The sequence below is a fragment of the Lynx canadensis genome, chromosome A2 (assembly GCF_007474595.2).
Source record: "Lynx canadensis isolate LIC74 chromosome A2, mLynCan4.pri.v2, whole genome shotgun sequence".
Lineage (NCBI taxonomy): Eukaryota > Metazoa > Chordata > Mammalia > Carnivora > Felidae > Lynx > Lynx canadensis.
Window position 1 is genome coordinate 59,684,837 of NC_044304.2, and position 25,683 is coordinate 59,710,519.

Consider the following 25,683-nt stretch of genomic DNA (forward strand, 5'->3'; position numbering starts at 1 on the left):
ATGTTTTCCCTCATAATTAGTAAGGGGTATGGGTTTGGGGAAATACAGAGATAAAGTGGCATTTTCCTCACATATAAAGGGAGCATGCTATCAACATGATGTATCACTGTTGATGTTGACCATAATCACCTGGCTGAGTTCATACTTGTCGGGTGTCTGTATTGTGAACTTACTCTTTTCCTCCCATTTCCTTATTGTATTCTTTGGAAGGAAGCTACTATATGCAGCCCGTGTTCAAGGCTCCTGAAAACAAGAGTATTTACCTAAATTACTTAAAATTCTTCTGCATGGAGAGTTGTCTCTCTTCCCCCATTTATTTATTTATTCAGTCATTTATTTATAACAGTATGGAGTTAGAGATATTTTTCTTATACTTGGGTTAAATCCAATACTAATTTATTTATTTTTTCCCTCAGATTGTTTAAGCTTTGTCTATTGAAAACTCTTTCTGTTGTATCTTATATACATTTGACATGCCCCCATCCTTTTACAAACTCTTCCTTACTTTGTGGCACTACAAGATGTTCTTGTATATTCCCTGCCACAGCCCTGGAATCAAGCATTTCTCCTAGGATTCTTGTTTCCTTTTATTGGAGAATGGAATTAGAAACCAAGATATGGGTGCTAAGTGTGCTCATTTTCACTCGTGTGTTATTGCTTCTTGGCTCTCCCAGCTGACAGAGCAGAAAATATATCTATACCTATCATTCTCTCTATATATGCATGTATATCTACATATCTATATTTATGTATCTGTATTCCCCCCCCTATATCTAATATATATCTGTGTCTATAAACATGAGGGTGTCAGGGTCTCCAAGACAAAGCAAGTAATGTCAACAAATTTCCTCAATTTTTGTTTTTCTGAGAAAGTCTCTTTTTCTTTCACTTAAAAACATTTTTTAAAGTTTATTTATTTTGAGAGGGAGAGAGAGCAAGAGCAGGTGAGAAGCAGAGAGGGAGAGAGAGAATCACAAAGCAGACAGTAGAGAGCCCATTGTGGGGCTCAGTCTTACCAACCATGAGATCGTGACCTGAGCCAAGAGTCAGACGCTTAACTGACTGAGCCACCCAAGTGCCCCTTATTTCACTTTTTAAGAATAATTTTGCTGCCAGGGTGCCTGGTGACTCAGTTAAGCGCCCAAATCTTGATTTTGGTTCAGATTATGATTTAATGGTTTCATGAGACTGAGCCCCACATCTGGCTTTGCATCAATAGTGCAGAGCCTGCTTAGGATTCTCTCTCTCCCTCTCTCTCTCTGCCTCTCCCCTGCTCATGCATGTGTACTCTTTCTCTCTAAATAAATAAATAAATATTTAAAAAACAAAAGAATAATCTTGCTGGATACAGAATTCTATGTTGACTTCTTTTAATACTCTAGATAGTTCACTCCATTCTCTTCTTACTGGCATGGTTTCTGAAGAGGAGCCCAATGTAAATATCATTCTTGTTCTTCTGTAAGTAAGACTCTCATTCCTCTGATTTCTTACAAGATTTTCTCTTTATCTTTGATTTTCTACAGTTTGAATAGGGTGTGCTTATGTAGATATATAGTTTTTTTTTTAAAAATACTACTTTGTGTTCTTTGAGCTTCCTGTATCTGTGATTTAATGTCTCTCTAGTTTTGGAAAATTCTCAGCAATTATTACTTCAAACATTTCTTTGATTCTTTTCTCACTTTTCCTTCCAATATTCCAATTATGTTTACATTATTCCTTTAGTAATTGTCTCACAGTTTTGTACATTCTGCTCTTTTGCATTCCTTCTTCTTTTTGCGTTTTGGTTTTAGAAGTTCCTATTGACTTGTCTTCACACTTACTGATTCTTTTCTTCCTTGTGTTCAATCTACTGGTGAACCCCTCAAAGGCATTCCTCATTTATTACTGTGCTTATTTCTAGCATTTCCTTTTAATTCTTTCTTAAAGTCTCCATATCTCTGCTTACATTACTACTCCTTTCTTACATGTTGTCCACTTTTCCCATTAAAGCCCTTATCATATTGAGCATATTTATCTTTAACTCCCTAGTATAATAATTCCCAAATCTCTGCCATATTTGAGTCTGGGTCTCATCCTTTCTTGGTCCCTTCTGACTGCTTATTTTTACTTTTAGTATGCCTTGTAATTTTCTGTTGAAAGGTGGACATACTATATTGAGTAATGGAAATGAGTAGATAGGCCTTTACTGTGAGGTTTTATGTTTATCTGGTTAGGGGTTAGGCTGTGTTATAGTTGTAGGTGTCAAAGAATAAAACTTCTAGCATCTTTGTGTGTTCTCTCTTGTCTTTGGGTTTTCCTAGAGACTAAAGAGAATCTGCCTTCTTTTCACAACAACCCCCTATTATTTTGCAGGAGCACTCTTGATACAGAGTTAAGATGTGGTATGAAAGGAAGCCTTAGATAGTTGTATGATTAGGTCTCAGTCTTTTAGTGAGTCTGTCTCCCTGTGATATGACCTTCACAAGTATCTTTCAGTCTTTCTCTACTCTGGTGTTGCAGGAAAGGTAGAGAGGGCCAGAGGTGGGTATTACCCTTCCCTCAGGTTGGTTAACTTCTAGTAAAACAGTTTCTCTTGAGGGTAGGCCTTGTTAAGGCTACTACTACTTGTTAAGGCTAATGACTACTTTCCCCTCCTCCTGCCAGAAGCACTAAGGGATTTGCCTCCGATCTTCCCCTGAGAACCTGATGTGTGACTCCTAGAGGTAAAACTCACAAAATCATGGGGTCCCTCATAAGACCAGACCCCCAAGAATTTTTAATTCTCAACTAGTTCTCTATTTAGTTTTATTTATTTCTCAACAATTTTAATTCTCAATTAGTTCACATGATGCTTCCAGCAATTTTAAAGTGTTCCCGTCAGCAGCTTCTACTTGTGCATTTCTGCTCAAGCAAGCTGTGTTTTTCTGCCTCTCCAGTGTTGGGGGCAGCACTCTGCCCTGTGACCTCAATTTTCTTGTGGATCTAAGAAGAGTTTTGATTTACAGTTTTTTCTTCTTGTGAGAATGGGAGTGAGGACCTCCAAACTCTTTACATGCTGGAATGAAATCTGGAAGGCTAGCAATCAACCGCCTCTAGATCATGAAAACAACATGGCTTATGCTCAGCACTTGCCTTGCTTTGGGGAGTCCTTTTGGTAAGTGCAAGGCATTGGGTGTCTAGATGGCTAGCGTTAAGGAAATACCTTAGGTGCTGATTCTCTGGAGACACGGTGTAAAGACCTGTATTGTCATAATTCATTGCTGGAAGAAATAAGCATGTCCTTTGTGACTCCACTGGGAGACAGTCCTTGGCACCTTGCATCTGGCTTCCTCCTGGCTTTGATCATATGCCTTCTTTTACTAGTTTTCCCTTATTTCCTTTCCTTGTAATAAATCTTAGTGAGAAGTATGATTACATAGTGAGTTCTGTGAGCTGTCTTGGTGGATCAGTGGGACTGGGTATGAAAAAAACAAAACAAAACAAAACATAGGAAAACAAACATGTTGGGATTTTAATAGAAGTGTCATTGAAACTGAAGATCACTTTGGGTAGTGATTCATCTGAACAATATTAAATCTTCTAATTCATGAAAATGGAGATTTTTTTCATTTTATTCAGGCCCTTTAAAATTTCTTTCTTATAGTTCTCAGTGCACAACTCTGTTTTCTCCTGAGTTACTTTATTGCTATTATATTCCTCTTGATGCTATTATAAATGAAATTGTTTCCTTAATTTCTTTTTTGTAGTGTTCAGTGCTAATGTATAGAAATGCAACTGATTTTCATGTATTGCTTTTATACCCCGCAACATTGCTGAGTTTTGCTTATTGGCTCCAATAATATGTCAGGTTGTTTTTAAAAAATTATAATATGTCAGGGGTTTTTTTTTTGGTGTGAAATCTTTGCAAGTGTGTGTTCTGATAAAACTTTATTTATAAAAACAGGCTGAGGCTAACTGATTTCTGCTTTAAACCAAAAACCTGGGGGTAATTTGCTGTGACCATGCACAGAGACACTGAGGACGCAACCCAGTTGTGCTTATTATGTGAGCAAATAAGTCCTTTCTTCCTCCTTTACTGCCTTTTCTTGCTTCATAGCTTAAAAGTAGTTTTATTAATTTTCCTTTATTTAATAAAAATGTAAATATTTAAGGTATACAATAGTATGCTCTGATATATATAGTGAAATGATCATTACAATCAAACTAATTAACATATCCATCTCACATAGTCACTTCTATTTTTTGGCAGTGAGAGCATCTGAGAATTACTTTTTTCTTTAATTTTTTAAAACATTTATTTATTTTTGAGAGACAGAAAGAAACAGAGCATTGAGCAGGAGAGGGGTAGAGGGAGAGAGAGAGATGAACCCAAAGCAGGCTCTAGGCTCTGAGCTGTCAGCACAGAACCTGACATGTGACTTGAACCCACAAACTGTGAGATCATGACCTGAGCTGAAGTTGGACACTTAACCAACTGAGCCACCCAGGGGCCCCTGAGAGCTACTCTTTTACCAAATTTCTAGTACACAGTACAATATTATTAACTATAGTCAACTTGATGTACATTATATCTCTAGAACTTGTTCACCCTGTATAACTGAAACCTTGCCCCCTTGGCCATAAGGTAAACCATCCTTGCAACTGAGAATTCCACTTATTCACAGTGAATTCAGCTTACTAGTATTTTGTTGAGGATTTTTGCATTTTTATTCATAAGGAATATTGGCCTGAAATTTCCTTTTCTTGTAGTGTCTTTTTCTGGCTTTGGTATCAGGGTATTTTTGGCCTCATCAGATTAGTCAGGAAGTGTTCCTTCTTCAATCCTTCTGGGGGGGGGGGATGATTTTGAGAAGGATTGGTGAAGCCATTCAGCCCTGGGCTTTCTTTGTTGGGTGGTTTTGTGATTATTGATTTAATTTCTTTAGTAGTTACGGGTCTATTCAGATTTTCTACTTCATGAGTTAGTTTATGTAGATTGCATGTTTCTAGCAATTTGTCATTTAATCTAGGTAATCAATTTTTTTTTGCTGTATAATTTATCACAGTATTCTCTTATCCTTTTTATTTCTGTAAAATTGGCATAAGCACTTTCATTTCTGATTCTGGTAATTTAAGTCTTTTTCTATTTTTCTTTTTCTTGGTCAGTCAGATTTGTCAATTTTGTTGATTTTTGATTTTCTGTATTGTCCTTTTATTCTCTAGTTTATCTATATCTGCTCTAATCTTTATTATTTCCTTCCTTCTACTTGCTTTGAGTTTAGGTTACTCTTTTAAAAAATTCCTTAAGATGTACAATTAAGGTATTGACTTGAGATCTTTTTCAATGTATGCATTTACAGTTACAGATTTCTGTCTGTACTACCTTTGTTACAATCCATAAGTTTTGGCATGTTGTGTTTTTGTTTTTCTTTGACTAAAGGTATTTTCATTTTCTTTGTGATTTCTTCTTTCACCCATTGGTTGTTTAAGGGCATGCCATTCAATTTCCACATATTTGTAAATTTTCCAATTTTTCTTCTGCTACTGATTTCTAGTTGCATTCCACTGTGATCAGAAAAGATGTTTTATGAGATTTAAATCTTTTAAAATTTATTAAGACTTATTGTGTATCCTGGGGAACCTGGTGGTTCAGTTGGTTAGGCATCCCACTTTGGCTCAGGTCATGATCTCTCAGTTGGTGGGTTTGAGCACCACACCGGGCTCTGTGCTGACAGCTCAGAGCCTGGAGCCTTCTTCAGATACTGTGTTTCCCTCTGTCTGTACCCCTCCCCTGTTTCACTCTGACTCACTCTCTCTCTCTCTCACACACACACACAAATAAACATTAAGGGAAAAAACAACAAAAATACTTATTGTGTAGCCTAACAAATAGTTTATCCTGGAGAATATCCCATGTGTACTTGAGAAGAATGTGCATTCTGCTCTTCTTGGGTAGAGTATTCTGTATATGTCCGTTGTGTATGTGTATAATTGGTTTAGAGTGTCGTTTAATTATTGAAAGATGGGCATTTTAGTCTCCAACTACTATTGTAGAAAATTCTATTTTTCCTTTCTGTTTTTGCTATATATATTTTGGGGGCTGTGTTGTTGGTGCCTGTATGTTTATAATTGTTATATTCTCTTGCTGTGTTGAACCTTTTATTAATAGTCTCTGTTTCACATAACCCATTTTTATATACAGTCTATTTTTTTCTGACAGTAATATAGCAACCCAGCTGCCTTTTGGTTAGTCTTTGCATGAGATACCTTTTCCATCTTTTTGCTTTGAATTTTTTGTGTGTACTTACATCTAAAGTGAATATCTAGCAGCATCTGGATGGATGATGTATTTTATCCAACTTTTCAATGTATGTTTTTAATAGGAGAGTTATTTTCATTTAACCAGATTACTGATAAAGAAGGATTTACTTCTCTTTACCTATTTGTTTTGGGTATGTCTTTTATGCTTTTTGTTTCTCAGTTTTTTTATTACTGCCCTCCCTTTTCTGGGTAGTGTGCCACTTTGATTCCCTTTTTAACAGTTATTTCTTAATTACCTTAGAGATTACAATTAACATATTACAGTGTAATTTAAATAATATCAACTTAGTTTCAATAGTATGTACTCTAATCCTATATATCTCTGTTCCTACCCCAACTATTATTGTCACAGATGACATCTCTATGCACTGCATAGCCATTAATATTGACTTAAAATGATTGTGTTCTGCATTTGGCTATTATATAGGAAAAAGAGAGAAGTTGCAAACCATACCAAAAGTACAGTAATACTGGCTTTCATATTTACCCATGTGGTTACCTTTACCAGTGTTCTTTACTTTTTTCTTATTACTTTGAGTTACTCTTCAGTGTCCTTTCATTTCAGCCTGAAAGGTTCTCTTTAGTGTTTCTTTTTTAAATTAACTTTTTAAAAGTTTTTTAAAATTTATTTGTTTATTTTTTTAACAGGAAGTTTTTAAAAAAATTTTTTTAATATGAAAAAATATGGAACGCTTCACAAATTTGCATGTCATCCTTGCGCAGGGGCCATGCTAATCTTCTCTGTATCATTCCAATTTTAGGATATGTGCTGCTGAAGCGAGCACTAAAATTTATTTTTGAGAGAAAGTGTGAGTGGGGGAGGGACAGAGAGAGAGGGAAAGAGAGAACCCCAAGCAGGCTCCACACTGTCAATGCAGAGCCCGACGTGGTCTCAAATCCACAAGCCATGAGATCCTGACCTGAGCTGAAGTTGCCGCTCAACTGACTGAGCCACTCAGGCTCCCCAAGGGAAATCAACTTTTAATTTTAGGGAAGATCCTTTGTAGGTGATGAGTTCGTTTTCTCTTACTATTTTCCAAATTCCTTATTTGTCTTTGGGTTTCAACAAATTGACTGTAATGTGTTGTGGCATAAATCTCTTTGAGTTTATCCTCCTTGGAATTGATGGATGTATATATTCATGTGTTTCCTCAGACTTGAGAACTTTTGGGACATTATTTCTTCAAATATTTTTTCAGCCCTTCCTATCTCTCTTCTTTGGAACTCCTAAAATGAGAATGTTGATGAGTTTGATGGTGTCCCACAGACTCTATTCATTTTTATTCATTCTTTTTTCCTTCTTTTCTTCATACTGGATAATTTCAAGTTCAGCAATCCTTTCTTCTGTTTGGTCAAATCTGATTTGAACCTCCCTAGTGAGTTTTTTATTTTAGTTATTGTATTCGTCAGCTTGAGAATTTGTTTGTTTTACTATTAAAATTTCTATGTCTTTATTGATATTCTCATTTTTTCTTACATCATTTTCCTTATTCCCTTTACTGTTTCCCAGGGTTTCCTTTAAATCATTGTACATCTTTAAGATAGTTGATTAAATATCTTTGACTAATAATTCTAATATCTGGTTTTACTAAGGATGATTGCTTCCAAATTCTTTTATTTTTACTGCAAATCAGCTATATTTGCCTGTTTCTTTGTATGTTTTACTATTTTTTGTTCAAAACTGGACATTTTGAGTGTTATGTTGTATAATTCTGAGAATGTATCCTCTCAGTCCTCAGTAATTGCTAAGTCTTGCTTGTGGAGGGTTTCATTTATCTGTTTGTGACTTTTCCCAACTTTTTTTCTTTTGTAAAGTGTGTATTCCTCATTGTATGTAGTAATTGAAGTTTCTGTTTTGCTATCTCTGTGATCAGCCAGTGGCCTAGCAAGGATTTTCTTAAATGTCTGACTCCCAAAAGAGGGGGGAAAGTACTGCCTTTTAAAATTTCCTTGGGCGCCTGGGTGGCGCAGTCGGTTAAGCGTCCGACTTCAGCCAGGTCACGATCTCGCGGTCCGTGAGTTCGAGCCCCGCGTCGGGCTCTGGGCTGATGGCTCAGAGCCTGGAGCCTGTTTCCGATTCTGTGTCTGCCTCTCTCTCTGTCCCTCCCCTGTTCATGCTCTGTCTCTCTCTGTCCCAAAAATAAATAAACATTGAAAAAAAAAATTTAAAATTTCCTGGAAGTTGCTTCAGCCTTTGGGGGTTAAAACTGCAGCTGCCAGTCTTTGTGCTGGCCCCTCAGTGATCAAAAGGAACATCAGCACTCAGAACATACAATCTACATGTAGGGAGGAGAAGGTCCTTACTGCCCACCCTGGCTCCAGAAAGCTGCACCAGGAACAAGTTCAGCTTCCCCCACTGCCTCCTACAGGAGGGATGGGGAGTAACACCTCATGAAATGCTGAAATTTGCTGACATTTACCAACCTCTTCATCATCTTCTTCCCTGGGTGTTGCAAATGTTTGACTGACTCTAGAGTTCCAGAATATTTGATTCAGACAATTCTGCCAGCTTAGGAGCTGTTTAGGTGGAGGAATGGATCTTTGGAGCTTCCTACTCTACCGTTTTCTGTCTATATGTAAGTTTTTATTTCTCTTGAGTAAATATCTGAGAGTAAAATGGGAAGAATATGTTTAATTTTTAAGAAACTGCCAAACTGCTCTCCAGCATGGTTTCCAAAGTACCATTTTAAACAATCCCACTAGCAATGTATGAGAGCTCAGTTGCTCTGCATCTTTCCCAGTGATATGTATGGTCAGACTTTAATTTTAGATATTCTGGTAAGTGTGTAGACATATTCCATTGTCATTTTAATTTGCATTTCCCTAATGATGGGAAATTGTGATGTTGAACATACTTTCATATGCTTTTTTCCATCTGCATTTCTTCTTTGGTGAAGCATCTGTTCAATCTTTTGCCCATTTTTACTTGGATTGTTTCTTTTTTTGTTAGTATTGAAATATGAGAGTTCTTTATATATTCTGAATGAAAGTCCTTTATCAGATATTATTTGGAAATATGTTCCCCCAATCTGTGGTTTGCCTTTTCATTATTTTTATTATTATTTTTTTTTAGAGAGTGAGAAAGCAGGGGAGAGAGGCAGAGGGGGAGAAAGAGAGACAGAGGATCTTAAGCAGGCTCCACACTCAGTGCAGAGCTCGATGTGGGGTTCTATGCCACGGCCCTGGGATCATGACCTGAGCCGAAATCAAGAGTTGGACGCTTAACTGCCTGAGCTGCCCAGGAGCCCCAAACTTTTCATTATTTTAACATATCTTTCAGTGACTATTATTAATCTCTTATTGATTATTATCAACATGTAGATTGTCTCATTTGCTTATCAGAAAATAGTAGAAGAGGTATTATTCCAGTTTTGCTGGTGAAGAAACTAAGGCTCAGAGGAGTTTTCCACTTGTGCAAGGTCACATATTAGTAAGTGGTGGAGCCACAACTTGAAACTAGGGCCTTCTGAATCCATGGATTGGGCTCTTAGCCCCAGTTCTAGCTTAACACCCACACTTTGGCTGTTAATATTAAGTTCCCTTCTGGGTAAATGTTTGGCACCATAACCTCTGCCACTACAATGAGGCAGGTCTGCCCAGCCTCTTTCCATGATCCCGCTTTTCCATCTTCTTTTCTCCAGACTGGTTGAGGAAGTGAAGGAGCTGTGTGATGGACTGGAATTAGAAAATGAAGATGTTTACATGGCAACCACCTTTGGGGACTTCATCCAACTATTAGTGAAGAAGCTACGAGGGGACAATAAAGAGAGCGAGTGCATCATTGACTATGTGAGTCCTGGGCCCCTCCACGTGGGCTTGGCTCTGCAGACTTCTCAAACACTCACATCCGTGGATCCACAATGACACATGGGGAAAACTTGGACATCCCAGAAACCAGGGCACTCAAGAGCCCAGCTTCAGTGTCCCAAACTCTCCCTGGTAACCCTGATAGCCTGAGGCTGCCAGTCCAATTAGCCCAGTGCAACAGAGGAAATTGTTGTCTATGGGACAAATTCCGACCCCCAAAGATATGAGAGTAGGATATTAAGAAGTGGCTTTTACAGAGTACTTCTCACCCTCTTTCTCCTTTGGTGGTTTTTCCCAGTAGTTGCCTCCTTGCTGCTGTGGCCCTGGCCCCTACCGGATCACCCTTCCAGGACTCTAGTTCTGCTGGGGGACCCTAGACCCTAGTTCTGGGACCACCACTTCCTCCCTTTGTCCTTCTAATCTAGTAATGGCAGGCGCTTGCTGCTGTTATCAATCTCTGGGTTGACTCATGGCCTCTCAGCTCTTTCATCACCTGTGCAACCAACTGCATGCATTAAATTCCTTTTGTTGAAATGCCAAAAGAGAGAGAAGAAGGGATGGAGGGAGGAAGCTAGACAGGAAGAGAGGGAGAGAAAGAGACAGAGAATGAGGAATTGGGAACTTTTTCCCAATAAGGGAAACAAGTGATCCTATACATTCAATTTGTATATATGGAAGTGTAATGATGTAATTGCAAATTTATTTTTAAATTTTTAAATGTTTTATTCATTTTTGAGAGAGAGAAAGAGAGAGAGAGTGTGTGTGTGTGTGTGTGTAAGTGGTGAGGGACAGAGAGGCAGGGGGCAGAGTATCTGAAGTGGGCTCTGTGTTGACCATAGAGAGCCCAATGCAGGGCTTGAACTCATGAATCTTGAGATCACCCAAGCACCCCTGCTAGCTTATTTTTAAAAGAAACTCTTGAAAAATCATCCTGAGGTGTATTGGTAGGCTACGAGCTCCCACAGGAATTATCATTGGGATAGTTTGGAACAAAAGCTGATGAAGAAAGTGTAGGCAGCCAGGATGGATACCAGGTTGGCCTTAGGATTGCAGACAGATGACTGATGAACAGATTTCAGGAGAAGAATGGTGTCCCAGAGGATGCCATTTGGGATGGAATTTCAGGTCTACAGGGAAGTGAGTGATGGGGTTGGTGTCATGTCTGGTGACTCACAAGTGTCTGTCTGCCAACTGGCACTTCCTACTTGCAGAGGCCTAGCAACCAGCCTGAGATCACACAGCAGGTAAATGGCAGGACAGGGGTTGCAGGCCAAGCAGCCTGACCTCAGATTCTGTGCTCTTCATCGCTTCTTATTGTTCAGCTGCCACCACTGCCCACATAATAGCTCCCTGAGCCAAGGAAGGCAGCAGAACTGGATTTGGCTAGAGACCTGAGAAGGCCAAGGGGCCTTGAGCCCTGGCTCCTTGGCTATCTGTGTGTGTGTGCATGAGTGTGCACAAGTGTGCATGAGTGCACACGCATGTGTGTGCATGAATGGTTATCTATCCATCTCTGAGTGTTTCCTATGTCCTTCTGTGGGTCCGTATCTGCCACTGATGCACATTGTGAAGGATCCACACTGCAGTGAATCCCTGTAAAACTTCCTTTCCCAGGTGGAAAAGGCGGTGAACAAGCTCACCCTCCGAATGCCCCACCAACTCTTCATTGGGGGACTGTTTGTGGATGCTGAGGGTGCCAAGACCTATGAGACCATCAACCCAACAGACGGAAGTGTGAGTGCAGGTTTAGCACCCCCTTCTGCTCTCCTTCCACCTGCCCCCTCCTTGGCCTTTTCTTCTCTCTCATCTACTCCCTCACCTGGTGTCTGGGGACCCCTGCTTAGGGGGCCTCTATTCGCACACAGAATGGTTGTAGTCAGTTTCCAGCCTTCCCTACAGGAATGGCCCAGAGGGGAGCTAGACCAGGAAGGCAGGAGGATTCCAAAGGTCTGGAGCCTGCTTCAGAGATGGACCAGAGCTAAAATCCCCCATGGAAGAAATGAAGCCATTCCCTCCCCCTCCACGCATCAACAACAACCTCAGCATGGGCCTTACCCTCTTGAATATGTGTACACCCCACTGTTGGGAATTCTTCCTTGAATCTCATGTTTGTCAGACTTTCTTGACTGTGACCCTTTTTTGTCATAACCCAGTATGTGCATATTGTATTCTCACATACACACCTACCTGAAACAACACTTACTCCTACAGGTGTATACTCAGTTTTCCATTCTGCCCTACCTATGGCATCCCTCAGGGCCTGCGGAAAGCACATAGCACACTCAACTGGGTCACTGGAAGGGAGTTTAAAGAAAATAATTGACAAAGGGGTGGACTGGCTGTGGGGACACAAACAAGGGGATACAGTACCCTCGGGCAGAAACATGAGCTGTTACCACCTTGAGGCCTATTTGGGGAATCCCAGAAGGGAAGCTGTCTGGACAGGGTTGCCTGGGTGCTGGGCCCTTGGGCAGGGAGGGTGTACCATGCCTTTGGTAACAAGAAGGGTGCTGGCCTTGCACCTCCCACTTCTTCTCCTCCTGGCTTTCCTTTGGCCATGCCCAGGTGTCAGGAGGTGTGGGAACCTGCACTATAGTGCAAGTGGGCACTGTCAGGACACAGAGCAAGGATGGGGGACAGGAATGGTCCTGTCACCTTCAACATCTAGACTATTTCACTTAAGAAATAGACTTTCTGCCTAGAACTTACCAAATTAATGGGCTTCTGCTCTTGGTTTGACAATGCTAAGCTGATCCTCAGCCTCATAGCTGCAGCCTGAGTCTGTTACTCTATTTGGGCTCAGTGGGCAAATGAAAAGAAGGGTCCTGGTATGTAGAAACACAAGCAAACCTCTTTGAAGGTCCCTAGCTTTCCTCATTGTGCACACCCTTCCATGGCCCTCCTGTTTGCCTACTGTCCCCACTGAGCCCTCCCAGGTAGCCAGGGGAGCGGTGGCATGGGGCATCTGTGTACGCGGAGTCCAGGGAGGGCTTCATGGCTCTGCTCCACCATAGGTCATCTGCCAGGTGTCCCTGGCCCAGGTTAGCGATGTTGACAAGGCAGTGGCTGCCGCTAAGGATGCCTTTGAGAATGGATTGTGGGGGAAGATCAGTGCACGGGATCGAGGCCGGCTCCTGTACAGGTGAGAACCCCACAAACTCCTGTCAGCTACTTCACCTTATGTTTGGGTTGGAACTGCATGCTCGGGTATTGCCAGGAGGAAGTTGGGGTCCCAAACAGGTTGTGTGACCAAGGCCTGAGACTCAGAAAAGCTTCTCAGAGGAAGTGACTTGAGATGCAGGAAGAATTTCACCAGACACAAGTAGCCTTAAGGGAAAAATGTCCTCAGTGGAGGGAACAGTGTGATTGAAGATAAGGAGGCACAAAAATGAAAGTGCTGATAAGATGGGAGCGGCAAACTGGCAAAGTTAATGGATGGTCCTGGGCAGTCTCAGACATGTAAAACACTTTTCTGAGTGGACTGGACCAGAGGAGGGATCACAGCTACTTTATGCAGAAGCCAGCAAGGGAAGGATGGGGTCTGTTCTTCCTGCTGGTCCTTGCTCAGATCTCCCTGACTGCTAGAATCTCACATTTTCTTTTTTTTTTCTAAAACCAGGGAAGAAGGGGCTCTCTCCCCTTAGCTTCATCAGAAGTATTAGGGAAGGATGTAGAGTTTATCCACTTATGACCATGGGGTGGGAGTGTGGCCTGGAAGAGAGATACTACTCCCCTAGAAATAGGTGGTCCCAATGGGGGAAGAGCAGTTGCCCCCCCAAAGAAGTGGGGTGATGGTTACAGAAGGGAGGGTGCTGCACAGATGAACTAAGCAGTGTCGAAAAGCCTAGTGAACAAGCCAGTTTCAGGAACCTGACTTTATGCTCTGGGTCCTGGGGAAGCTGTCAGGCATAGAGTCTGGTCATGATGTGGTCCAAATGTTCTTGTCATCTGGTGGGAGAGAGGCCCCATCTTGGCCTTGCGGTCAGAATGTCATTTTCTTTCCTATTCAGAGGCCAGAAACACCAGGACAGCCTCCAGCACAGGAAACCAGAGAGAGGGTCCTGTCTAGTTTCCAAATGGAATAGAGATGGTACGGGTTGGGGCAGGCAAGGGTGCACCCAGCCTGCTCTAACTCAAGTTAGTTTCAAGACCCCTTGAAGAGCCTATCAATTTTAGGAAGCCATTGCCTAGTGACCTAGTGACCCCAGATTAGGCAAAACTGAAACATGCAAGCCCAGGCTGGTGATCCTGAGAGAGGAGCCTTCTGGCCCTGAAGCAGACTCCAGAGGTAGATGTTTGCTGATCCAAGAGTGTTTCCCTTGAGCAGTTCTGCTGCCATCTAGTGGCATGTGTCATAATAACACCACCAGCAACATGATAGTGAAGGGTTGGGTGCCTGAACAGCTCTAAGTAGAGACCTGGACTGCTTTGACAGACATCTCAAGCCCAGACCTGAGAACTCCTAGGAACCTGGTCCTGCCTCACGCAACCTCCCAGTCCCCATGGTGGAGGTTCGCCCATTGCTGGCTCAGCAGCCCCTGGTTCAATGAGGAAAATAGACCACCATGGATACATATTATGGAATGCAGAATGCATTATAGGGTTCAGACATTATGCAATTGTGGGAGAAGCTGGGAAGAAAGATCTAGAAAAGAGAGTTAAAGAAAGTCACTAGATGGGCCCCAAGAACCACTGAGGGACAAGATAGAGCCTCTCAGGAACCTAGAGAGCCAGTGTCCCCAGCCGCCAGAGAGGGACCACCAAGAGCTGGTGGCAGAGTCTGTAGGAAGCTGTCACCTTTTGTTCGGACACTTCCTTAGGTCCACAGACAAGAATCTGGTGGTGAACCAGGCTGCTAGGAGTGAGGCTGAGCCTTGTGGCACCCCACACTTGCCTTTTGCTCATGGCTGTCCTGAGGACCTCTGGGGTGACTTTGGTTGCTTCACTGCCTTTCCCACCCCTGGTACTTTCTGGGGACAGGATGCTGGAGGCAGAGGTACAGCTCAGCAAAGTTGACAGTGAACAATCCCACTCAGTTCTCGCTGAGCTTTCCAAATGGCATGCTCAGGTGATAGTTACTTTAGGGTTTTATGACATGGCCACATCACATGCAGGTGACCTTGTCTGGTAGAATTGGAGGGGTTTGGGGCTGATCAAGGGAAAAGATAGGACTATGAGAAGTAGAAACACAATACAAGTTTCAGGAGGCATCACTCCCATAGTGGGAGACCCTCCAGAGACTATAGTGGGGGGTCTCTACTCAGAATAGGAAGAGTGCAAAGCAACTCTTGGAGGTTGGGGGATCAGAGGGGGGCGGGCTCCCATGTCCTGGCAATGTTGCTCAGCAGCAGAACAGGGATCTTTGGGTCAGAGGGCTGGGAAGGCAACAGCTGTAAGTGCATAGTCCATCTCTCCAATGATAATAGCTGTCAAGTGGGATTCCCAGGGGATGTAAAGCAAGACTTTAAATAGCTAAAAGTCTGCTTGTTTGGGTTATGTTTAAAATAATTGGATACCTAAATGTGTATCCAGCAAGCTTTTAAGCTGACAGGTCTCACCCTGCAGTGAAGAACCTAGGGGCCAATACACAGAGACCATCTTTGGCCTATTTATTTTTTTTAAGTTTTTTAATGTTTATTTTTGAGAGAGAGAAAGAGACAAGCAAGGAAGGTGCAGAGAGAGAGGGAGACAGAATCCAAAGCAGGCTCCAGGCTCTAAACTGTCAGCACAGAGCCCAATGTGGGGCTTGAACTCGCAAACCTCGAGATCATAACCTGAACCAAAGTTGGATGCTTAACCAACTGAGCCACCCAGGTGCCCCTGGCTTATTTATAATATAGATTTATACCTGTGACACATCTCTTTTTCTAGTTGATAGAACCCTAGTCTTTGAAATGCCACAACATGGTGTTTCATTATTTGGTCTATAATCCTTCTCAAAAAGTTATTTACACCTTTGCTGTTCTTAACTAGAGAAGTACCTGGGTGTGTCACTGTGTCTGAAGTAACCATGTGACTATGCCACTAAATTGCTCATGTCTGTTCAGCCCACAGTTTCACTCACAAGCCTTATGCTACATACTGACTGTGTGCCCAGTGGGTGTAGGAGGTCCAGTAGGGAGCAGGAGACCAAATCCTGTCCCAGGCGTCAGGGAGAGGCAAATAGTCCTGGAATACTCAACTAAGTGAATAACTGTAACAGTCATGCAAGGTTTGAAGAAAGGTAGAGGTTGCTATCAGGACACTGGAGGGATATGTTATTAGTGTAGAGAGGGCAGGAATTAGGGTTGGCTTCCCAGGGAGAGTGTGTACTTGGGGTGTTTAGGCCATGCCATGGCTGAATGCAGAGAGGAGCTGGTCAGCAGTCTTTTGTCCCAGACTTATCTCTGGGCCAGAGCTCCCCCATGTACAAGTTTGAGAGCCACTCTGGGTCTGTGGCCTCCACCTTCCTCTGGGCACCCTGTTCCCTGGGCACTCTGCTTTTGGGGCTCCTTTATATCAGAGAAGGGGGCACAGTCCTAATTCCCAGGCTGCCCATAGCAGCACACCCACCAGAATCACAGGAGGGCAACTGGATTTCAGAGAGCTAACAAGGAGAGCTGTGTAGATGAACCTTCCCTTGAATCTCTCCCATCATCTCCCCTCCCCCTTCCCACAGATACCATCCTTGGGGGCACACTCCACTGGATCAGCTGGTGCTTTCCCCTCATCAAGGTTGTCCAGAGACAGGGTGACCTTTTTGGATGGTGACCTCCTTACTGCAGAGGCAGAGGGACTGCTTTTGCAGAATCATGTGTGTTATTATAAAGTAGTTAATGCATCCATATTTTATGAAGGAAGAAAGGAAAAGAAAGGAGAGGAGAGAGGGACAGAAGGGCATCATCCTCATACCCATCCAGCAAAGTAAACCTTACTGTCCCATCTCACAGATCAGAAAACCGAGGTCAGCACATCTGAGTGTGACAGAGCTGGGAGTGCAGGGCAGAGGCGCTTGTTCATTGAAGAAGGGCCTCGAAAGAATAAGCAAGGCTGGGCCTGACCTGAGCCCATCTCCCTCCCCTTCTCCACCCCTTGCCCAGGTTGGCAGACCTCATGGAACAGCACCAGGAAGAGCTGGCCACCATCGAGGCTCTGGATGCAGGCGCTGTCTACACACTGGCCCTGAAGACCCACGTGGGCATGTCCATCCAGACCTTCCGCTACTTTGCTGGCTGGTGTGACAAAATTCAGGTGGGGCTGAGGCTCTTACCCACCAAGTGAGAGCTCACACAGGCAAGCTGGGCTCAGCAGGAAACTCTAGGGCAGTGTGTTAGCCTACATACTGCATAAAAAATGACCCAGTTTATTGGTTTAAAACAACCCATCAGCTTACATTTCTGCAGATGGGAAGTTCAGGCAGGCTTGGCTGGGTTCCATGCTAGGATTTCACAAGATCAGTGTCTAGGCTGGGCTTTATCTGGAGCTCTGGGGAGACCCTGCCTGCAGGCCTGTTCAGGTGTTGGCAGAACTCAACTCCTGTTGTTGCAGGACCGAAGGTCCAGGTCCTTGCCAGCTTCTGGCCGAGGCTACTGCAGGCCTCACTCTGGCCCTTGCCACCGCCCACCCCCCCTTGCCTTTCTCAGGCTTGGCATCCCTCTCTCTTAAACTGGAGAAAACTCTGCCTTTATGGAGGTTCCCGAGGTCATGCTGGGGCCATCTGCATCATCTCCCTGTCCTCAGGTCAACTGTGCCATTCCACATCTTTGCAGAAGGGGTAGCTCACCATCTCCTGGATCCCAGGGATCAGGATGTGACCTTGGAAGCCATTTCCAGTGGTTTGCCCACCAGAGGCAGGGATGGGTCAACCCTTCCCCAGAGATATCCATTACCAACAGGTTCATTGGGGTCTCTGCCAGAAATGGGTTCCACGCCTCCTATCCTCTCCATGGGGCTGAGAGGTGCAGGTATGATGGCAAGCCCAACTTCTGCTCCTCCTTCTACTGTTGCATCGCTGTTGGCTGGAGCCGGTCCCCACCTGGGGCCTCCTGGGCCGGCACAGTCTCTAGAGACAACTTGGCCCCCCACCTCCTCCCTTGTCTGCCCCAGTGTCAAAGCCAGAGGCCTTACCTGTACCAGGACCAGTTTCTTGTCTGAGGATTCTGCCAGTCTCAGTGCAGGAGGCACCTTACCCCTGATGGCTGCCTGCTCCACCTGTACCTGAAGTCCTCAGATACCCCTGTTGTACATAATCTGGAAGGTTTGTGTCTCTTGCCTGTCTCAGTCATGGGGGTTTCAGGATGCAGACAAGACCCTGTTCCTTTCTGAGCCCCAAGCACAGTCTGGCTGCCCAGGGGGAAGGGGGAAGGAAACAATGGAGCCCCCTATCAGTGACTCCCCTTGTTTGTTCCAGGGCTCCACCATCCCCATCAACCAAGCCAGACCAAACCGCAACCTGACCTTGACCAGGAAGGAGCCTATTGGGTGAGTCACAGCGTTGGGCGAAGACTCGCCACACATTAGGCACTTTTCGCGCGATTTGTAGTGTGAGCACTCATCCCCTTTTTACACATCTATCGAATGCTATTTATTCACTAATTACTACATGCCATACATTTCAGGTGCTGGATATACAACAATGATCAAAACTGATGAGAATGCCTGTCCTCAGGGGACTTATATTCTAGCAAATAAAACAGCTTTCACGTCTAAAGTAGCTGCTCTGTGCCAAGCACTGTTTCAGTGGCCTTATAAGTATAATTTTACTTAATCCCCACAATAGCCCTGTATCAGTCAGGGTCATAGTGGGAAACAGAGGGCACACCTGAAAAATTTTATCTGCAAAGAGTATAATAATGAATATGCATAAAAATTAAGAACTACACAGAACCAAGGAGCAGGGTAAAGATAATAGAGAAATAGACAAGGATAGGAACCAGTGTTCAACAGGAGACAGACACCTGCCCAATCAACATAGAAAAGACTAGGAATTGGGGAAATTATGTTAAACCCAGACATGAGGGGCCTTGCCTCACCATCAGATGGTCCAAAGGCCTAGGGAGAGAGAAGCCTCCTCACACTGCCTTTTGGGGTGGGGGGAGGTGAGCAAAGGATCCACCTTTGTGAAAGGCAATGTGGCAGTGCCTATTCAGTCCCCAAATGTACCCCATCACAGGCATAACTATGGTGGCTCACTGACACAGGTGCACAAGGAGACAAGCCCAAGAGCACTCACAGCAGCTGTGCTGGGGCCTTGACAACAAAACCCTGCACAACCCATGCTGAACACTGCAGCCTCCTAACCAGGGCATGGCTTGTGGCTGTGTGAAGGCATGGGACAGAGCTATGGGGACCATGAAGAACAGCTCCAGGAGAAACTTGTTTGAGGGAATCACACTGATGTATGCCCTCTAAATCATCAAATGTGCACCAGAGGCCCAGAGTGGTCAGCACCCAACAGGCATTCCCACCTACCCTGTGCCCCTTACAAGCGTGGGGCCTCTGGGATCCACCAGCAGGGACCTCACATCCCTGAGGATGGTATTCAAGGGCACTCAGCTTCCTTGGGAATGTGGGGGTATGTCAGAAGGAGAATGTGTTCAGATGTCTTTTGCATCGACAGAAATGAGTACAGATGAACACACCAGGTCCTGAAGGACAGGCCTGCTGGTGAGGGCAGCCCCTGTTGGGAGAGTGGGCTGTGGATATAGGAAAACCCTGTCCTGTAGCCCCCAGAGAGGGGGCAGCCTGGGAGGGAAGTGGCACTGAAGGCAGGGGTTCCCACCCAGCCTCTCCCCCAGAGGACACAATATGTAGACGGTGCCCCAGGATAGGCCCCCACAACAAGGAACTCCCCTGCCCAGATGTCAGAGTGTAGAGTGAGAGCCCTGCATAGCCCATGTGCTTGGAGCCCCTTACTTGGGCGCAGGCCTGAGAAGGGCTGGGCAGGGGGACCAGGGCCCACCTGGCTACCAGTCACAGGAATTTGCATGGTCACTGCTCTTCCAGATGCCTCCCAAGGAGTCTGTCCCCATCAGACTGAGGAGGACACTAATGCAGAGCCTCCCAGGGAGTTGGGGGACTAGGAAAGTTGTCCCTATATGGGCGGGTTTATGGGTCTGCTAGAGCTGCCATAACAAAGTACTGAAACTAAGAGACTCAAGCAGCACACATCTGTTGCCTCAGCATTCTGGGGCTGGAAGTTCCAGATTCAGGTGTCAGAACGTTGGTTTCTTCTGAGGGTATGAGGGAGAATCTGCTCCAGGCATCTCCCCCAGCTTCTGGTGGCTTACTGGTAGTCTTGGGTGTTCCCCAATCTCTGCCCTCATGTTCACTTGGTGTCCTCCTTGTGCATGTCTGTTCACATGGCTCTGTTTTTTGAAGGACATCTGTCCTATTGGGTTAGGTACACACCCTATTTCAGTATGACCTCATCTTACCTAATTACATCTGGGATGGCCCAATTTCCAAATAAGGACGTTCTGGAGTTAGGATTTCAACTGCGAGTTTTGGGGAGTACAGTTTAGCCATGACAGTGGGACTTCCTGACGTCCATTCTCCTTTGGAGCCCCCACAACCCTGATGACCTCACCCTCTTCCCTGGACAACTCACCGTGCTCCCTCCACCTTCTCATCCTGTTGGGTCTGCTGGGTGTACATGGGGTGGGGAGTGGCTCTCCAAACCCCTGAGTGCACCCTGTTGTTCCCAGGATGGTGTGCTGGTCCCCAGATTGTCCTGACCTCAGCCTTCACACACGCTCTTCCCCTTCCTGGGTTCAGCTAAGTCCTCTTTTGGGAAACATTCTGTGGTGATGATGATCATGAATATGATGAAGAAAACAAGTTAGGTAGCCTGAGCAGTTCTGTGTGGACCGGCTCATTAATTGTCGACACTGATGAAGACAGTGCCCTGGGTTTTACAGGAGTCAGGGGAATGCAGGGCCTCATGCCTGCTGGGACCACATGTGTCATCATTAGGCCCCCAGGACCATGAGGGGCTTCCCTTTGATGGAGTCTCTGCTCACCTAGAGGCTTTCTCTGGGACCAAGGGGCACACTGATGCTGGGTACCATCTCTTAATACAAAGCAGACAAGCCTTATTAGGCCTCCTCAGCTGACTGCTTCCTTCTCTCCATGGGACTTCACCCTGGCCTCACACCCAAGAGGACCGTCACCGACTTCCTCCTGTCCCACCCGTGTGATCCCACTTCTCTTCCATACTCTCTCTGCCCACCTGGGTGGTCCCTGGCCTTCTCCCTGGCCCTGTCTTCTGTCAACTCCTGCACTGCCTGGTGTCATGCCCTACTGGACTATCCTTAGACAGGTCTGACAGTTCCGATGAGAAACCATGTTCCCTAGCATTTTGCCATGCCGGGAAGAGGGGCTATTGCCACGCTGGACATACTGCCCCATCAGGGGCTGGAAGGCCAGGGGTGAGCTCTCTCAGGGGGACCTTGGGCACCATATCAAGATGCTTGGAGTAGAATGGGTGTCAGGCTTGGGGAGAGGAAACAGTTGGCAGGTGCAGTCTGGCACCCAGGCTGAGTGGAGAGATGAAGATACACTTCTTTGTACCATAGGGTCTGTGGCATCGTCATCCCCTGGAACTACCCCCTGATGATGCTCTCCTGGAAGACAGCTGCCTGCCTGGCTGCTGGGAACACAGTGGTGATCAAACCTGCCCAGGTGGGTCTGGGTGTGTTCCAGGTGGGGCCTATGGGCTGTAGAGGAGGAAACAGGTGCCCTGTTGGGCCCTTTGACCACCTGGGACTGGTTCTTCCTCAAGGGAGGAAAGGAACTACTGATGAGGGCTGGCCTTCTGTGGGCCCGGCTCACAGCAGCAGAGGCAGCAGGCAGCAAGGGTCAATGTGGGGTGTAGGCAGAGTCTGTTCATTCGACCATGGGGTGGCTGAGTCAGGTTAGCCATGTGTGTACCTGCAGCTGCTTGGTGAGCAGAGTTATTTTCCCACAGATACCAGCCCTCTGGATTTGGGGGAGCAGAAACTCTATTTGGTCCCTTGTCCAGGCCCCATGCTCTGAGACAGCTTTGGTCGCTTATTTGGCTTCAGAGACTGAAAGTCCTGGAGGGAGCAAAGGAGTGGTGGGATTTGTGCCCCTGCACCCTCCCCCCCCCCCACCAGCCCTTCACACAGAAGCTGCGCAGGTCAAGGTCACTCAGGCAGGCTGGAAGAGCCTGAGCAGGGTCCCCTGGGGATGAGGAACCCCTTGCACGAGCCTCAGCTTCTTCACCTGTATACTGAAAGTAACAGCCTGTCCCCTGCCTGCCCCCAGGGGTGTTAGGAACTGAAGGCAAGATGCTCCATCATGTGGCTCTGGACAGCATGCCCAGGTCTCCTGGCTACTTTGGGGAAACTTGGCTCCAAGAAAGTTATAATTTAAAACCCAACAATAGTGACAGCTAGCATTTACAGTATTCACCCTGAGGCAGCATTTTAGTCCATAACAAATTACATGAAAATTAAAAATTTGCACACATTTGCTTGTTTGAGCATGACAACAACCTTCTGAGATGACCCATAACCTCTCACATTACTGGGGGCTTGTTGTGCACAGATCCAGGCAATTGTCCCTGGAAGACCCGGTAACAGGCCTGTGCCCTCCCAGTGCCAGCACCCCACAGATTTGGAGGCTCAGCCTAAGGCCAGGTGGTAGGTGGGACAAAACCCAAACTTTACAAGGAAAATTACCTGGGCCAGAAGAGGAACCACTGCTAGCAGGCCAGGGGAGAGGAATGGCCTCCAGCCACGACATGGTAATTAGAATCTCGCACCCACCAGGGAGTTCTGGGCACTGCCTGGCACTGAGGTGCTTCCAGGCAGTCCTGGGACACTGCACTCTTTGAGTGAAGAAGGTATGAATGTTCAGGAAGGGGCCAGGCCTGGCCACAAGGCTGGAGCCTGCCAGGAGAAGGCACTAGAAGACACAGGATGTAGCAGGCCTTACTCCCCACTTTCCACTGAAGCTCTGGGGGAAGCTGGCTGGGTTGGCAGTACCCACTATGATGGGGCTTACCCTGGAGGGTCCTCCTGCCATGACTGCTCCTCCCTGCTTGCTACCTGGGCTGCTGGGAGAGGAAGGCCGAGCCCCACTTCCTGGTCCTTCCTGACCCAGTCTTCTTCCCTCCCTCCCCAGGTGACTCCACTCACAGCCTTGAAGTTTGCAGAGTTGACCTTGAAGGCTGGCATTCCCAAGGGCGTGGTCAATATCCTCCCTGGGTCTGGTAAGAGATGTAGACAGGGGCATCTGGAGGTGACAGGGCTCCAGGAAGTCAGAGATGCACTTGGTCAGAACAGGGCTTGCTGCATGATGTGCTCTAGTAGGGAAGAGTTATTGCTGGCCCAGTGATCCAGTGGGGATGGCCAGCCTGTTGGAGAGATGGCTGTCTCCCACCGTGGGAGGGACCCAGACCTGGAAGGGTTCTAGCTTTCAAATGTTTCCCCAAAGGTTTTCCATTTTTTGTGTGTTGTATATACATGCTCTGGAATAAGTTACATATCTTGGGAATTATTATATTTAAGAGACTTTATCTGTAGAACATTCTAGACTTAGAGCATTTAGGGAGGTATTACATGAATTGCTTGTTTAGTTTCTTCTGTGGTTAGTGGTCTAGTTTATTGGAAATGTTGTCCCTTCTGGCACACACTTAAAATACATTGGCATAGAGTCGTATTAATAATTTCTTATAATTAATTCCTTTTTTGATTCTCCCTTTGATTGTTATAATATCCCCTTATACTTTTCACTTTTTCTTTCTCTTTTAAAATTGATTATATTTGTGAAAAGTTCTTGTTCCTGTACTTCCCTCAAAAAACAAACAAAATAGCTCTTGAATTTCCTTACCCATCCCATTACTATTCTGTCATTTTTTTCTGCTTTTATCATTTTTATTTTCTTCTCTGTCCTCCTATGTGCTTTTTTTGGTAACTTTTTGAGTTGAAAGTTTAATTCATTTATTTATTTTTTGTCATTTAAAGGAAAGCATTTAAATAGAACTTTGGCAGTACCTCATACTTTTTTATTAATATTTTCATTATTATAAATGTCCCTATTTATTTCCTTAATAGTTTTTGTCTTAAAGTTTGCTTCATCTGATATTAGCATAACTACTCTAGCTTTCATGCGGTTCTTGTCTGCATGATGTATTTTTTTCATCCCTTGACTTGCAACATATTTATATCTGATGTCTCCTTGGACAGCATATATGTGGATCTTGTTTTGATCCATTGTGACAGTTTGCCTTTCTGACTGGATTGTTTAATCCATTCACATGTACTGTGATTATTGACATAGTGGATTTGTGTCTGCCATTTTACTTTTTGCTTTCTGTGTTTCCTGTCTTTTGTTTCTATTTCTCTTTTATGGCTTTCTTTACATTAGTGAATATTTTCTAGTGTAACATTTTAATTCTTTTAATGATTTTTTTCACAATAGAAATTTTAGTTATTTTCCTAGTTGGTTTCTCTAGGATTTTATCAGAAAATACTTCAGATTTATGCTAATTTAATTCCAGGGAAATATACAAATACTATTCCTAATAGCTCTATTACGTCTGTGCTGTTATACCACATATTTTTGTGCACACCTCACATTGATATACATTACAAACCCAATAGTATGCTGCTATAATTTTATATAATTTTATGTCTATGAGAGAAGTTAAAGAGAAAGGGGAGCAAATATATAATTACGTAGTTTGCTATATTAACCTTATTTACATTTCTGGTTCTTTTCATTTGTTCCTCTTGTTGAGTTACTCTGGTATCTCTTCCTTACTCCTTTTCAGTTTTGCTCCCACCTACCTCTTTTCTGCTATTATTGTCAAATATATTTCATTTATATTTGTTGTAAATCCAACAATACAATTATATACACATTGTTTTTATACAATTGCTTTTTAAATCAGTTAAGAAAAGAAAGAAAATATACATTTAAGCTGTTTTTTATAATTATATAATTACCTTTCCTGGTGGTCTCTGATGGATTACTGTCTGAGTCACTTGCTTTCAGCTTGAAGAACTTCCTTCAGTATTGCTCACAAGTTGGGTCTGCTAGCAACAAATTATCAAAGTTTTTGTTTATCTGGACATGCCTTTATTTTTTGCTTTTATTTTTTGAAAGATAACTTTGCTAAATATGAGATTCTTGGTTGACAGTTTTGTTCTTTCAGTGTTTGGAATGTATCATCCCACTACCTTCTGGCCTCTGTTGTTTCTGATGAACAATCAGTTGTTTCTGTTAATCTTATTGGGGTTCCTTTATTCAACGTTTTTTTTTTTTTTTTTTTTTTTTATTTATTTTTGGGACAGAGAGAGACAGAGCATGAACGGGGGAGGGGCAGAGAGAGAGGGAGACACAGAATCGGAAACAGGCTCCAGGCTCCGAGCCATCAGCCCAGAGCCTGACGCGGGGCTCGAACTCACGGACCGTGAGACCGTGACCCGGCTGAAGTCGGACGCCCAACCGACTGCGCCACCCAGGCGCCCAATTATTGGGGTTCCTTTATAAATGGTTAATGGTTAATCATTTTTCTCTTGATACTCCCAAAATTTTCTTCTGTATCTGTTTTTCACTATTTTTACTAAGATGTGTTTGAGAGTGGAT

General features: G+C 44.3%; 1 protein-coding gene and 1 non-coding gene across 4 annotated transcripts in view; one reads left to right on the plus strand and one right to left on the minus strand.

Annotated features, from left to right (window-relative positions):
* ALDH1L1 (aldehyde dehydrogenase 1 family member L1) overlaps positions 1–25,683 on the plus strand; it is a 136,874-nt gene that overhangs the window by 85,053 nt on the left and 26,138 nt on the right. For all 3 annotated transcript variants that reach the window (XM_030307569.2, XM_030307568.2, XM_030307567.1), the window contains exons 10-16: positions 9,921–10,068; positions 11,701–11,820; positions 13,101–13,228; positions 17,166–17,316; positions 18,476–18,546; positions 21,642–21,747; positions 23,215–23,302. In XM_030307569.2, coding sequence (XP_030163429.1) covers positions 9,921–10,068; positions 11,701–11,820; positions 13,101–13,228; positions 17,166–17,316; positions 18,476–18,546; positions 21,642–21,747; positions 23,215–23,302 — 812 coding nt within the window. The remainder of the gene's footprint in view (positions 1–9,920; positions 10,069–11,700; positions 11,821–13,100; positions 13,229–17,165; positions 17,317–18,475; positions 18,547–21,641; positions 21,748–23,214; positions 23,303–25,683) is intronic.
* LOC115509570 lies at positions 6,958–7,064 on the minus strand. The gene has a single exon (XR_003967434.1). It is a non-coding gene; the product is annotated as a U6 spliceosomal RNA (small nuclear RNA).